The 16,345-nt window shown below is 47.8% G+C and overlaps 1 protein-coding gene across 1 annotated transcript; it reads left to right on the top strand.

Moving 5' to 3' along the window:
• The first annotated feature begins 1,996 nt into the window (after nucleotides 1-1,996).
• On the top strand, nucleotides 1,997-15,095 carry HBEGF (heparin binding EGF like growth factor). The gene is made up of 6 exons (XM_083624509.1): nucleotides 1,997-2,166; nucleotides 3,160-3,342; nucleotides 8,550-8,721; nucleotides 11,425-11,580; nucleotides 12,460-12,551; nucleotides 14,569-15,095. The coding sequence occupies exons 1-5, from the start codon at nucleotides 2,124-2,126 to the stop codon at nucleotides 12,530-12,532; spliced, it is 627 nt and encodes a 208-aa protein (XP_083480635.1). The 5' UTR covers nucleotides 1,997-2,123; the 3' UTR covers nucleotides 12,533-12,551; nucleotides 14,569-15,095.
• The last annotated feature ends 1,250 nt before the right edge of the window (nucleotides 15,096-16,345 follow it).

Here is a 16,345-nt window from a genome sequence, read left to right as displayed (position 1 = left end):
CAATACATAGTAGGCAAAATTAAAAACTGAGACAAAGGCAAAAAGTTCAGTCACCTATTAGAAGCCTGCTGGCTTTCAATTTCTGCTGAAAGGAGCTTAGAGATGGGATCTGAAAAATCAGTGAAAGTGCCCCATCCTTTGTGCTCACTAGTGGAACAATTTGCAGTGGCCCCAAGGGAAGGCCTCTAAGCAGGTGTACAGTGGTACCTCGGTTTTCGAATGTCTCGGAAGTTGAACGTTTTGGTTTTCAAACGCCAAAAACCAGGAAATAAATGCTTCTGTTTTCAAATGCACCTTGGAAGTCAAATGGCTTCTGCTGAGTGTTTCTCCATTAAATTTGCAGACCACCCTTTGCACCTCGGCCATTTCGAACATTTCGGAACTTGAACGGTCTTCCGGAATGGATTACGTTCGAAAACCAAGGTACCACTATATTTGGGAACAAGCTGACGTAAACATTACCTGGTTGCAGACCATTTAAGGCTTGAAAAGTCAATGCCATAATAGGAACACAGAAAGCTGCCATGTGTCTGCCTGGTTGGGATTAAATTCCAGGTTTTGGGGGCTCCCCTTCATTTCTAAATTGTCTCCAGGCACTGGTGAATCACTTCCATTGCCCTCCCTCCCATAACTGTGTCCACATGGCACCTCAGCCCCAACCTCCAAATGATCTCATCCATTAGTTTCATGTATGCCTTACAGAGCGGGAGAAGCAAGATAGGATCTTGTGGCGCAGGCCAAATGCCCTGAGGTGGAGCAGCACCTCTCAGCACCTGTGGGTCTGGGGAAGGAATTGAAGCGCTGATTCACAAAGCCCCGCCAGATGCTCCAGAAGGCAACCCCACCAGATGGGATCAATCAAGGGCAGAGCAGGGCTGCACGCCCCTTGCTTCAGTCCACTGCAAGTCACCCAGCATGATGACCAAGGATAGCCGGGCGTTTTGCCCCTCCGAAGGGGTGTCATTGAGGCTCCCAGCCTGTGTGTGTGTGTGTGTACACAAAACTTTTTTGGTGATTGCTCATAAATTGCCTTCCATGAGCACGGTCTTGTAAGTTGCCGTGGAGGCCATTTCTTGATCCACGTGTTCTTCCATAGTGGGGATATAGCTTTGTGGGCGATATTTGATCCTGGTGGGGGTTTGCCAAACGTGCCTTCCTCTTAGCTCATTTCTCCTTTCCGCCCTGAGTTTGTGCTTCTTCAAAGTCCACAACACCTTTGGTGAAGGCTGCTCTCAGACTGGAGCGCTTGCAGGCCAGTGTTTCCCAGTTATCAGTGCTTATACTACATTTTTTTAAAAAATTGCCTTGAGAGCCTCTTTAAACCTCTTTTGATGCCCACCGGTGTTTCACTTTACATTCTTAAGTTGGGAAGAGTAGTTGCTTTGGAAGACGATTAATAGGCATCCGAAAAACGTAAAGACCGTGCGCAAATGCGCCTGGGTGTATGTGTGTGTGTGCCAAACTGAGTCTTTGACCTGGGTGAAAGCGTGCCTAGTTTCGCCCCGTGGCGTGGATCTGCCCTCTATGCCGGGAAACACCAGGGCCTCGATCCTCCCCGCGGTGGCTACAGAGGGTAAGCAAGTGGGGCAGCCTGGAGGCGCTCCCCCCTTCGCCTGCCTGCGCTCTTTCCTGCCCCCCCCCGAGATTCCAGAAGCCGCACCACTCGGAGGTGGGGGGCCCTGGAGGTGGCCGTCTCCCGCTTCCCCCCCGCCTCTTCTGCACCTCGCGGCTGCAGGTTTGACCTCCGCTCCTCCCCAGCAGCGGCTGCCTCTCTCCTCGGAAACCCACGTGGCGGGGCGAGGCAGGGATTCCCTGTTCCCAGGCCCGGGTGGCAGCGCAGCGCCGTCTGCTGCCGCCGCCGCGCCCCCCCCCCCCCCGCCGCGGGAGTGCCGGCGACGTCATCGGGCGGCGGGACGGGGCGGGTCCCGAGGAGCCTCCCGTGGCGGCGTCCCGCCCCCTGGCCGCCTTCGGCGGGTCCCACGTGGGCGCGGGGCTTAGTCTGGCGCGGGCGAGAGGGCGGCGGAGAGCAGTGGCTGCGCGCCGAGCGGAGGGAGCCGGAGCAGGAGCCCTCGAGCGTCGCTTCTCCCCGCACTCTGGCTTTCCTGTCGGGATCGAGGGGCAGCATGAGGGCGGCGCTGGTCCTCTGGAGCGTCCTTCTGGCGGCAGGTAAGAAGGGGCGGCGGCGGCGGACGGAATCGGGCACCCCGGGCAAAAGGGAGCCCCGTGGGGATGCCGTCAAAGTGAGGCAGGCGCGCTCCCCGTCTTTGGCCTCGGCGTGGAAGAGATCCCGGCGAGGGCGCGACTCTCTCCTGTTAGCCGACGGGACCGACGAGCTCTTGCCTCTGCCCGAGCCGCGCGTCGGATTTTGGGTCGCACAGCAAAGAAAGGGACTCCTCGTCGCTCTTCCACCCCGAGCGATGCTCGCTCGGAATCCCCTCCCGCTGGCGCTGTCTGCTCCGGCTTCGCTGCACCGCTGCCAAATTTAGCCTGTTTTGATAGCCGATATGGTGCCCAGCTAGCGTTGCATGGCTGGGCTGGGTGCAGGCGGATAATGCAGTGGCAGGAGCCCCGCCGGGGGGTGTCCGAGAGTTTTTGCCCGTAAAACGGTGAATGCAGCACCGCGGTGGAAAGCGCCTCGAGGGAACTTCTGCTGAACTCCTGCAAGCTTCAGGCATTGCCGAGTCAGAATGTTTTTATGGCTCCCGAGGTTGAAAACCCAGCCTGCAAATACGGGTGGAAATATGCACGGGAATAACAGTGAGACAGGAGTGTCGTGTGGCTGAATTGTCTAGACTTGTATTCTGCGCGGGCATCACCGTGTTGGCAGAGAGTGCTTGTGATGCCTCCGAAACATCTGGGCACACTGGCATGTGTGAATCTGTTAGGTATTAATGCACTTGTATGGAAGTGAAAAATGTGTCTGCCTTTCATACGTTGTTTTTTTGCCCTGTCTTTGGGGTGGGGTTGATACAGTACAGAGTGTGTGTGTGTGTGTGTGTGTGTGTGTATAGAGAGAGAGCGCGCGCAAGTGGCTTCTCTCTCCCTCCCTCCCCCCCCCCCATTTTCTAATTGCTCTTGGGCAGTTGTGTGATGAAACTGTATGAAAAGCTGGGCCAGGGAGTTGGCGGCTGATGATTCACCCAAGATCCTTGTTTCCAGGTTGGCCCATCCTGGTGAAGGGGGAAGAGCTTGGCGGGCTCAGGAATGAAGTTTACCAGCAGGAAGGCAGAGAGGACCTGGCAAGCGTCCAGTTACTTCCGGCCAGGGAGGCTTCGGAGCATGAAGGAGAGAGAGGTGGAAGTGTGTCGTCTGCAGGGGACAACTTCAGCGAACTCCCTCGAGGTGAGTCCAGGGGCACCGTGGGGGAAGACATACATGTTTCTCAGCCACCTGCCTATTAAGGGAGGGAAGCGGCATGATGGGGTGAGTGGTGCAAATATTAGGAGGCGATTGGAGGGTCCTCTGCAGGATCCAGGTTTTTGAGTGTCTTATCTAGTGTGCAGTGCTGGGGAAGCAGAGAAATTGCCTGTCCTGAGTGTCTTTGCCCTTAGTTACATTCACTAGCCAGGGGATGCGGGTGGCGCTGTGGTCTAAACCACTGAGCCTCTTGGGCTTGGTGATCAGAGGGGCGTTTCTGTGTGCTCTGGCTTCCATCACGGTGTTCCATTGAGCACCGCACCCCATAGTCGCCTTTGACTGGACTTAACTGTCCAGGGGTCCTTTATGTTTACATTTTTACATTCACTAGCCGCCATATAGCACAGGGTTAACCGCACCAGAATCCTTTGATTTTGATGAATCAAATTGGGGAACTTTACAGGGTTGAGCTACTGCGGCTTGGGAGGCAAAGGGGTCAGCTTGGCCATAAAAACTGGAAATGGAACTGACTTCCTGCAAATGCTTTTAATATATAATAAAAAGGAGCTAGTGAAGGATTAAGATTAGAGAAGGGACATTGTTTTCATGTCACATTGCCTTGCTAACACACACACACATACATACATATATATATATATATATATATATATATATATATATATATATATTGCCCAGTCCAATCACTGGTGGCTCCATGATGCTGTAGAGAACCTCAGGCAGTCTGGACTAGAGGACCATGTTCTGAAGTAGTTCCATATGACATCTTTTTATGGATTATTTTAACCTTTGGGGATCAAATACATCTCAGACTCCTCAGAAGAGGCATGAAGAATTCTATGCTTTATGGACCCTATAACTGTCCAGGCAACAAATTAACTTTCACCCTCCTCATTGTGCGGTTCAGCTTTTTACCTATCTTGCAAAACACATATGCATGGCTGTGTAGCCAGATCGTCCTTGTGAGGTATGGTTTGCTGTTTATCCTGAAAGGTTAAGCATAGGCCCCTCTGATGGAGGGTGCCAGGCTCAGTAGTCCAAGAGACAGGTCCACTCTTTTAATTCTGGTGTTACAGGTTTGCTTTGTTGTCTTTTGCCTCCACCACAAACACATTAAATTGGGCACAAAATTCAGTTGAACTTCAGTGAAATTTACTTCCATTTAAGTCTGCTTGGAACTGGTAGCTTCTCATCTCTGAGATTTGTTCCTGGGGGGATGATAAAGTGTGGTAGGAGTAGAAAATGCTAGAGAAGTAGGAGAGTTAAAAGCAGGTGACTCGATCTTTCATATTTGCTTCAGAGTTGATCATTTCTGTTATATGCTAACGTTGAAGTTCTGCAGAGATGAAAGTCTGCACTGTTTTGTGTGCACTACCCTGTCTAATAGAAGTGAGTCCCCAGGACAAGGGAGGGAACCAGGCTGGAATGTTCCCACGGAAATTCCTGCTTTATTTGCTTGATGTCACAGTGCGCTGATGTTTTAGTAGTTCCTTGTTTCTATTTTCTGAGCTCACTTTTACCCCAGAGGGCCCCAGTGCCTTTTCTGAGCCAACCACACATTCCAGCTGCCCACAAGACCTTAGAGCTGCATCCTGTTCTGCCCACAACTTTTTGTCCTTTTATCAAGTGCAACCACTTTCCGCAAAGCCTCTGCACTTCAATATAATTACAAAGTCCGATAGCTGCGGGGTCAGGGGACTTTGGTGAAGTTGCCATGAAATCCTGGGGCTTCTGTCTGCTGCTGTGGAATTTGGAAAGTGTGGCTATGCAGAGTTGCTACTTCATCTGCTACAGGATGCTTCCCACCCTCTTGTGTGGAAACACAACATGCTTTGCTGGAGACATGATGATTTCATGCTCTCCAGCTTCACAAGTGCTCTGGTGTGGTCATAAGCTTACCAGATCACTCCTTAATTTCTTCCTCATTAACTGTTTCTCTCCAAGGACTTGCAAACCTGGCAAGCTCAGGATTTCCTTCATGCTTCCTCCTTCCACTGGCGAAATGTCCTTCCTCTTCTAGAAAACATTGGCCAGCCCTGGGGTTCCATAGCAACAGTATTCTTAGGTACAATAAAGCAGGAGAGGCCTTTTGGCATTTGCACTGTACTACGGAATTCTAGTCACAGAGAAAGCTGAGTGAGAGGAGATTAACTGCTGGGTGATGGTCTCAAAGCATGGAAAATTAGTTATTTGACGCCTTGTGTTGATTACTTTGTGTGGGTTGATCCAGGCGGAAGTATTAACTTTCCAGCCTGTGGGTGCTGTTGGTCGGAGGTGGGGATCCACAGATGACTCGCTGCCTCCCACCCACACAGCGCGGCTCCTCTTACCTTGCTCAGCTTAGTCACGAAGGTTAAGTTGTGCCATCTTGGGGGTTTGGCTGGCTTTCTAGTTCTTCCTCTTTGCCCATTTATGTCCTGAATCTCTTTGCGTGCTTTCTGCTAAATCTGGAGGCACCAGAAGAGTCAACCATGGGAAGAGCTCTGAGCTGCTGCTGCTGCTGCTGCTGCTGCTGCTAACCAGGTTGATTGATGAAGACCAGCAGAGTTGCATCTTCTTTCAGCAGGGCTGACTGTGCTTCTGTCGAGTTTTCATCTTTCTTTCAATAGTCTTGTCTTTCTTCTCCTTAATCTTGGCCGAGTCCTAATGTCTTTTCACCCAAGGGATGGGACTGGCGCCCTTAGATGTGTGCGCAGCCTTCCTTCCCTTTCTCACTGCTGCACGTCATTCTTTCTTGTCTCCATATTTTGCTCTTTTTTAAAAAATAAATAAATATCTATTTACATTTTAACTTTTATTTTCTGAATACCTTTGACTTTCAAAACATTTTTGGACCCTTCAGTGTTTCTCTGATCTACCATTTCAGCTAACTCTCCCCCCCCCCCGCCCCCACCTGTCACTTCAAGGGATTAACTGCTCTGTAAGTTGATGGGCATGAAGAACTAAAGAGCTTTTAATTGCAGCAAGACAGAAACAACCCCTTGAGATCTGCATCTGGTTTCTTTCATCTGGGCTTCTGTCCAAACTTTGGGCCACTATGAAGCCTATATTGCTACAGAACCTGAGGCCTGTGTGGAAAGGTGACTTTATCAGGCAGCAACAGATGCAATAGTTTGAAAGGGTTGGTTTTGTCAATCATTCTAATTTCCACTTAGAATAGATTTGGAAAGAGGAGAGAGCAGTGGCCTTCGTGTACATGGTGGGTGGCCAATGACCTACATTGCAGGTGAAGTGGCCCTGTGTGGGAGAAGCTGGGCTGCACACATGATACTGACAGGCCCCAGTATTGTTAGCTGGAATGCCTGGGAGAGGGCGATAAAAGTTTGGCTTGTTCCTTAGCGAAGCCGCTCTGTGCAGAGCTTCCTGCTCCTTAGGGAGGCTGACTCCTAGCACACAGCTATTCAGGGAGGAGGGGGCAGGACTGGGGGGCTGCCAATAATAGGAGGGCTCGGAGTGCAGCAGAAGCCTCCTGATGGGGCCTAGGGGAATTGTAAAGGGCCTTATGGCTCTGTCTGTCTAGCCTCTGCTTCTGCACCTCGCAGGGACTCAAAGGGAAGGTTCCCCTCCCTCTGAAGGAATATGTATGACTCGAAGGGATGGCTCACTGATTAGAGAGTGGTGAATGTGGTGGGGAGCGCCAGCTGCATCCAGCTGCCAGGTGCCCAGTGGCGTAGCGTGGGTTGTCAGCACCCGGGGCAAGGCAAGTAATTTACGCCCCCTAACCCGTGGATTTGCGCCCCCTAACCCGTGGATTTGCGCCCCCTAACCCATTGATTTGCCCTAACCCCAGATGTTGCGCCCGGTGCGGTCCGCCCCCCCTGCACCCCCCACGCTACGCCACTGCAGGTGCCTCTACCTGTATGACACACCCGGTGATAACTGCACAAGCACTTGAACTGCACGAATCAGTTGAAAAGGAGAAGCAGCTACTGGCCTCAAAGTCTTAACATGTGGCCCAGTGGGAAAGTGGCCCTAAGTCAGCCAGCAGTTAATCACAGCAGAATTAGTTGCCCCCATGCTGCAAAATGCCTGGAATAGGAGCATGATGCTTTGTGCCTGCCCTTTTGCAGAGGCCAGCGCGTACAGCGTGGCAGGCTCATGTTAGTGTGCGCAAAATCCTGCCTTGATTTCCAGTAGCATGTTTGTGCACTGGAAGTACTGTATGTGTTTGAACAAAGCCTTGTGCTCAGAGATCTCTGCAGCATGCAGGGGAAAGAGGAAGGGCTATTCCTAGATGAGATCTCAGTTGCTTTTCAGGCACTGTGAGCCCTATCCGGAATGCACAAATAGCAGCTTAGACCTCAACATGCTCAAACAGCACTGGCGGGGCAAATCACAGAAATGACCTTGTAGGGGCCCAGCAAGCCCATGCACCAAACTTGGGGTGACACAGAGATAGGAGGGCTCCTCTTCCCTGCACTCGAAGCAGCTTGGGAATAAAAGAGATGCTTGGTTTGTTTGCACCATCCACCGCCTGTCTTGTCAGCTGCTGTATGAACTCCCTGAACACCCTGCAAATGGAACAGGAAGGATGTGGTGAGCAGGGTGGGATATTGGAGTCGAGGCAGAGGAAGTCGGCCACCAGAGTTCAAGGGAGCTCCAGCGCAGGAGCACCAGCAGCACGGAGGAAGTCGCAATTGCTGGGCTTCCAGTAAACTGGAGGCAGGCAGAAGGTAGATTTGGAATGGACCGGGAGACCCACAGTTTTGCAGTAGATTGGCAAGTTCTTCTGACTTCCAATTGACAAAAAAGTATTTCCCCCAACGAAAGCAAGCTGCTAAAAATGTGGAAGTTGGATTGAAAACCAGGAGCTGATTTTTGTGGGAGCTCAGTTTTAGTATCTGAAACTAATTCTTGTGGTGAATATGTGCTCACAGGTGCCCTGTTCCTTAATCCCAGGTTCTTGGCTGTTTCCCCACCCAGTTTGTACCAGTTGGTGGACCTCAGAGGTTATAGTAGAAAATAAAGTAGGTTTCATACTCCTGAAATCTGCCCACCCCTACAGAGCAATTGATCAGATCAGATCTAGTATAATTAGGGGCTTGTGTTTATTAAGTGGCATCACAGCTGAATTTTATTTTCTTGAACAAAGGAATGGGGTATATTGACTATTGTAGAGCATTGTTAGTCTAATTAATATATGGTAACATGAAATTGGTGTTTTCTTTTCCTAGTTGCTTTCCTTTCCAATCCACAAGAACCCGTGACTCCAGTGAAGGAAGGGAAAGGGAAAAAAAGGAGGAAGGGCAAAGGGAGAAAGAGAGACCCCTGTCTGCGAAGATACAAGGACTATTGTATTCACGGAGAATGCAAATATCTCAAGGCATTAAAACGCGCACATTGCATGTAAGTTCATCACGGTTTTCCTGTTCTGGGGATGGTCTTTGCAGATAATCAAAACAAATATATATGGTTTTTTTTTCCACTGTGGAGCATATTATCCTTCTCCAGTAGCTCCCTAGAACAGCACAATAGCTGTGCTTCAGGATTATTTTCCTTTTTCAATAAGGAAGAAAGAGTCAAGTACAGGTGCATTGTGGTCTTGGAGAATGGGAGTTTGGTCCTCAGAGACCTAAAAGAAAACCCCAAGTCAAATATTTCAGGGTGCTTCACAGCATAAAAACATGAGATAAAAGTACATAATAAAAACAAATCAAAAGTGGTAAAAGTTGTAACTCCCACTGTAAATGATTCCCCCTCCATCCGCACCAGCAGTGTCCTTCTTGAAGTCATATAGGACAACTGTACTGGCATGTGATGCCACCTGTGTGAAGTTTTCAATGAATGTTCTCACATCTGTGCAGAAAGAGTCCTGTATGCCTTAGAAGACCATATATTGTTCTGTTTACCATCTGATATAATAACACTCATATCTGTTACCCACAAAGTTTTAAAGCCCTCCCCGTAAGGGGTCTGGTTGACAATTCCAGCAATTTCCTGTATATAATAGAGACTAGAGACTCCTTCCGGTAGCACCCTGGTTCAGCAACGAAAGCTCAAATTTAGTAAGAGGTGGGCAACCTCAGTGCAGTGATTGCTTAGAACCTTTGATTGAGTTTCTTCCAAGTGACTGAGTTTTCATTTGCTGAGCAAATCCTTTTTTCACTAAAGATACAGGCTCATGCAGGAAGCTGGGTGGGCAATTTCAGAAGTGTAGGCAACTGGTTCTGCTCCGGACAACAAAGATGAAATGAGAAAATAAATTAACAGCAGAGATAGCAAAATAGAGATCTAACAAATAGGGCGCTGGATTGGGTCTGGAGAGTCTTGGAGTCAACTCATTTCCCAGATGCAAAGGTGTGGCTGCCCCGACTAGCACACAGGAGTGTTATGAAGATAAGATAGGGAAATCTCCATGTATGCATATAATTTGATTTCATTGCAATGGAGAAATTGGAAGTTTTTACAACCAAGGTGACTACAGTAAAATGCTATTTGTCCTTGCTGCAAATAACATAACTATTCCCAGCTATGAAAATACCTGTGATTATCCATTCTAAAGCACCCCCTGCCCTTTAGCTTTAGGCTTTACTTCTCAGTTTCCTGCAGACCACCAAGGGGAAGCATCTCGCTCCTAAGTGCAAGCTGCAGCATCTTCAGGAAACTGAGCATCAGGAATGTGCTTTGTGCTCCCCATACGGAGGCTTGATTTTCTTCAAGTCGACTTGTTTGTCAGTGCGTACCTCCAATGGCAGCAACAAGATTGGTAATGTTTTGCCTTAGGAAAGCAGTTTCCCCTGACCCTGAGCCCCTTATCCGTACAGTTTGCAAACGCATTTACAGGGTGGCGTTACCATACAGTATGCTGTATTATGAATTCCAAATCAGTTTTGCCTTACCCAGCCCTCTTGCGCTCTCAGACCTGCAGAGTGATTGTGGGACTCTCTGCCCTTCCCTTGGCAGATGGCTGCTGTTTTGTTGTCTGCTGCTGGGTCTTTTATTATCATTTCCCCTTTGGGCCCATCACGTCACTGCTAGAATAGGGCCATGCATCATGTTGGCTGGTTAGCTGAGGTCGCTAGTGCCTGGATCTGGGCAGCAGTGAGCACTGGGAGGCTGGGGTCTGCATCATCCCTCATCATGCCATTCTCCCTTTGGCTTCCTTGTAATCTGAGCATTGGAGCTTGAAGATGACACTGATTTGTGGAATGTGCTGCTTTCAAGCGAGCTCTTTCTAAGCATCAGACATTTGAGCTGCATGTTTGGAAAGACCGTCTTTCCTTCCTGATTGGGCCTTAGTGCAAAGCTGGTTCTATGTTTTGGTGGTTTTTTTTAGTTTTACTCATCCAGGCAGGGGGTGGGAATGTGTGGGAGGATAATATGGGGAGCTGGCCCCATCACATTCTTTAATTGTGTGAGTAACTGTCAGGACAAATTAACAAGAGACTCTCTTTAAGAAGTGTGCTCTGTCCCCAAGGAAGACTGAAAATATTCCTACTGTTGAGGGTAGGAAAATGGGAAAGTGTGAGTCAGTTGTGGCAATTCCCCTTCTCTTTGAGAGTGAAAATACTAAGTATGTGGGTAGAGATTAACAGCCTGATGGATGCAAAAACTCTACTTTTAGTCAAGCCTTTGATAGCTGGAGGAAAAAATCTCTAGCCCTTGCTGAGATATTGCACTCTCAAAATTCCTCTGGGGTCTGTAACACAGGGAGACCTAAATAGATTTCCAGCAAAGATTCTGAAAGACAACTGTGTGCAATTGTCTCCAGAGGCTGCAACTCTTTAGTAATTTTTAACGTAATGGCTTTAATGACTTAAATAATACTTAAACTAATGTCAGTGTATGTGTCTTACTGATGTTAGCCATGTATAGTTGATGGAGTAAAGGCACAAGAGTTAATTGCATGAGTTCTACCATGTAATACCAGATTATATCAGTGGGAGGGGTGTGGAAAAAGAGGTGTGTTGCACTTTGAAATATGAATAGCCTTCTGAGCATTGAACTTAGATGAAAGGAGACCGTCATATCAATGTGACTAGCTATCATTTTATTGCTACGGTCTGGAACAAGCCTTATACATTGTTTGCTTTTCATCTGCAACTCTAGATGTGAAGAAGGGTACCACGGGGCGCGATGCCACGCTCTTAGTCTTCCGGTGGAGAACCCCTCCCGTAGTTACAACCACACAACTATCCTGGCAGTCACAGCAGTGGTGCTGTCATCTCTATGTCTTCTCATCATTGCCGTGTTGCTGATGCTCAGGTAAGCTGCTTGGCAGGGCTGAGAAGAGATGCAGGAACCGAGATGCAGTGCAGTCTTCTGTATGCCAAATGGGGAAAAGTTCACACTTGACCTCCGGTCTTATTCTGAGGTGGATTATGTGAAGTTAGCAAGTATAAAACTGCTGACAGGGCCAGACCTCCACAGCTTCAAAGGCAGACCTTGCTTACCACTCTGGACTCTGCAGAGCTGCTGTTGAATCCCAAGTTCTGTGTTTGCACACCTGGTCTGTGATCACCAAGTCCTTTATGAAACAAAGTGCTTTGTGGTCCTTGCTTTGTTCAGTTCCCCATCAACTCCTGGGATATGAATCCTTTACATTTTAATTCCACTGGCTGGGAACTGAGACTTGATGGATCTCTGCCCACCAGTGTTTAACTAGGAATTGCTTGAGGTCCAAATCCACCACTTTGTCAATTTCCCCATGACTTTATTTGTTGTTGTCCGGTCGCTGGGGTTCTCTGGGCAGCCTGCTTTCAGATTAACCCCTTGTGGCAATTGACTTGTCAAAATTTGTAATGAGTCCTGCCTTGGTGCTGCTAGTTGGGCTAAGCAGTTTTGGGAACCCGTTCCAGTTCAATGATTCTGTGAATGGCGTCCTAGCCTTTCTGCCCTGTTGAGGATACAGTTGAGGAAGCCTGGGCAGGGAGCCAGCGAGTCCCATTTCAGTCTAAGGTATTCCACATCTTGTGACTGGTTCCCTGCCAATAAATGCAAGATGGAATTTCTCATACTCAGATCCCAGGATCAGGAAGGTGACAGCAACAGGTCCTTTTAGCCAGTGGCAGTGGGGTGGTGCAGATATCGTACAGGGTTAGAACTGGAATTTATCTTGGTCTCTGTCTTTCTATTTTTTCCCAGGTGTCACAAGCAAGGAGTGTATGATGTAGAGAGTGAAGAGAAGGTTAAACTGGGCATCACTGTCAACCACTGAGATGTCCTGAGATTGCAAGGTAACCCCTCAAGCACATAAGCTATGGGAAGACTGTGTGTTAGTGTGCTGCGAAGAGATTTCAATAAATTCTGCCCTTTCTTTAGCCTGAAGGGAAGTTTCTTTATCCGGTGGCAAACTAAAGGATAATGTATGGCATTGCCTCCTATTGACGCACCTGTTTAGGCTGAATTATGGGTTAACTCTTGTCACAGGTGACTCCTTCTTGACCACCCCGGGAGGCTGAGATGCTACGCTAGAGAGTAGAGAAGCCCCTTTGTAATTACTCAGACAACAGCATAGGGAATACTAATCAATAAGTCTTTGTATAAAAAAGGGCACATATTACAGAAAGAAGAAGCTATTGCAAGTTATTACTCATAACCCACTGGTGCAATACTTATGAGGAACACAACCACCTCAGGATGGATTCCAACCCACAAATACTTTATTTCATTTTACTCCCCCAGACTTTCCAAAGCTCTCCTTCATGCTGTCTATGGCAATGTGCTGTGATGCTATGATTGGCCAGCCACTATCACAAAAACCTAGTCTCCACCCTGGCACAAACATGTCACCTGCTGCCACACTAATGGTGCCAGCTGTTTTGAAATATGATTGTTCACTACTGATCTCAGAGTGCTCCAGTCTAAAACCACAAATGTATCTGTGTCCCATAGTATATTTGCCTTTGTCCTACACGCAGGAAACTGTTACACGTTTTGCCTCGGATATATGACCCTTGGCACTTTGAGCTGGCTAACTCAGTTTAATTAGGCTTCAAGCAAGTATTTGATAGGACAGCAAATTGATTATTGACAATTAGGCATATCTGAATCGTGAACGAAACCAGCATACATGACTTGTGCTTGTGTTCCTGGGTGCTGTCATAACAGCATCCTTTAGAAGCAGCCAAGGGGGCTTTCGGCCCTGAGGGAAGCTCTGTGTGCTGTGCATTTCTGCCTCTGGATTACTTCCCTTGGACTTTGCCCCCTGATCTTCTGTATGGGTGGTCCCCTCTCCAGTGGGTGGCAGGTCCCTGGCCACTTGTTCCACCTTTCTTCTTGCGGAGGTGCCTCCCTCTGGGTTACATGCCTTCTTTAAAGCAACACTCTTTACTCTCACTTGCCCTTCTCTGGAGGCTGCAAGATTCCAGCCACAGTCACCTCCCTTCAGAAGCTGCAGGCCAAAGCTGTAGTCCTTGGTAAAGGGTGATGTGTGGGGCCCTCAGAAGGCCCTTGTGGGAATAGCTGTGAACAGTGGCGTAGCGTGGGGGGTGCAGGGGGTGCCGGCCGCACCGGGCACAACATCTGGGGTTAGGGCAAATCCACGGGTTAGGGGGCGCAAATCCACGGGTTAGGGGGCGCAAATCCACGGGTTAGGGGGCGCAAATTACTTGCCTTGCCCCGGGTGCTGACAACCCACGCTACGCCACTGGCTGTGAATGCTGGACAATAGGTTTCCAAAGGCTTAACCTCTTTAATCAAGACAAATCCAGAGAGACAGTGTGCACAGAGACACACACAAATAAATGTATGTATGCTGAATTCACTGCAAGCAAGTAGGGAGAGTCACAAAGGGCAATTGAATTCCACAAGAGTTCATCATTTTAGGTCTCAAGTCACTTATTCTGCACTAGTCCTCATGGAGTAGCTCCAGTTGACTTCAATGGAATTATTCTCTTTTGAGGTGGCAGCCTACATAACTGTTGTGGGGTATGGAGAATAACCTTCTTGGTAGATTTTTTTTTAATTGCACATACAGGGTGGGGTCCAGGTAACTAGCCCCATCAGCAGAAAGAAGCCTTGCACAAAGACTTCCATTTGTGCAATGGGGCTTCCCCCATTCCCATGAAAATTGGCTCGGGGGGGGGGCAGGAGAGCCCCCATAACAGTGCATAGGGAAAGGAGAGGGGAGTCATTCCATTTGGGAAGCTGCAATGTTTGCACAGGCAGGGCAGTTAGAAGGGCACAATATTGGAGTCTTGTGAGTGGTGCATATTTAGCTTAGATGTGATCCTTCCTTTTATTACATTGCAGGATTCAGCACTGGAGCAGCTCTTATTTCCACATTTCAACGTCAAAAGGGAGTTTGTATGAGTGGAAGAGACTGTGTTAGATCTTTGCTTTGTTGAAGAAGCAATTCATCCCCTCCAAATAGGAAGATCTTTCCAAGAGAGAGACTTTTCTCCACTGAGTGCTTTTTCCTGAAATGTGGAGCCACAGCCTAAGGAGAAGAGTTGGACTTTGCCTTGGTATCATTGGAAAGAAACATCTTTGCAAGAAGACAATACACCAGCAAGTTGGATTCTTCAGACATCTGCTGAGGATTTAACTGTGAAAGACTTGGACTCTGCTGAAGAAATCTAACTTTGGAACTCCATTAAATGGTGGGGAGCGGGGCAGAAAAACTATTTAACAAGATATTTCATTTTAAATTATATATTTATTTTAGATACATTGTACATATTATTTATTTAGGCTTGATCCTGTAGCTCTGTCATCAAGTGGAGAGACAGAAGGATTGTGCAGTGTAACATTCTCTAATAAATAACCCTTTGTTATAACTTGCTGTTACTTGAATATTAATTTAGGGAAGAATCAATTAGAATGGTTGCAAAATGATAATTTCTAAATTAAAACATAACCTTCTTGCAGTGCCATCATGCAAAAAATGTGTGCGGGGGGGGGGGCAACTTCCCAGGGCAGATCTGTTGCAGCTGGAGGTACCAAAGATTTTGCTTTGAGAAGTATGTGAATCAATGTGGAATGCTGGTTGCAAATCTCAGAACGTTTCCTTCACAATAGTTTTATCAAGGTGTCCAGCTGGCCAGTGGGGGCTGATGGGAGTTGTATTCCAAAACATCTGGAAAGTAACAGATTACCGAAGGTTGTCTCACAGGCATACTTTTGCTGAATCAAAGAATCATAGAACTGTAGAGTTGGAAGGGACCATGATGAATCTTTTGCCCAATGTGGGGCTTGACCCATGGCCCTAAGTTTAAGAGTCTTATGCTCCATCGGTGATAAATATAGTCGTGGGCTTTGTGGGGTGGGGACAGCAACAGTTGCTCTTGCTGAATTTTAAGCCTAAAGGGATAAAACCATGCCTGGTTTATACCACCCCATGTTGCATACAGGGGTTTACATGCTAATGTTTTGACATCTGAAAAAAAAAATACATTCTTCAACATAGAATAGATGCAGTCAAGGGGAAGGATTCTGCTGAGACACCTTCCCACTTTATTTGCTTAATCTTGTATGAAAGTGTATACAGTTGTATGAGCCTCATCCCTCAATCTGGAGTGGTGAATCTAAGGTACCAGGTTTATGACCTCAGTGAGAATTAAACCTTTTTCTCACGCAGCATGACTATTGCTATTTATCTCAAACTTCTAGGAGATGCCTCAAATAAACAAGGTGGTGCTTTTTTATGAGGTAGTTGGGGGCATCTGAGTCTGCTTTTTAATGAATAATAGACACTTGGCTGAGTTTCCATCTGATCAGTTCTGAAGTGGCTTGACGAGAGAGAGGGAGATTCTCCTTAATGCCAGCCACTGTGTAATTCTAAATTGTCACACATGCACAGGAATTGAGTGCCAAGCATGATCAATTTTCCTCTTTAAAAGTTTTTTTAGGAATCCTGTTACACGGAAGCCAGAGAAGTTGAGTTCCTTATTATCTATATAGTGATGGCATTTTGGAGAGAGAAACCATTGGCAGCCTAACCTGCCAAATGTGAGGGGAGGACTTGGCAACAGTGGGCTTGATGTAGATGATGCAGATGAGCCACCAAGTTCCTTCTGAGCCACGTCCT

The sequence above is a fragment of the Podarcis filfolensis genome (assembly GCF_964270895.1).
Source record: "Podarcis filfolensis genome assembly, chromosome: 7".
Classification (NCBI taxonomy): Eukaryota; Metazoa; Chordata; class Lepidosauria; order Squamata; family Lacertidae; genus Podarcis; species Podarcis filfolensis.
The sequence above is the reverse complement of the archived record's forward strand: the minus strand, read 5'-3'. Positions and strand labels throughout refer to the sequence as shown.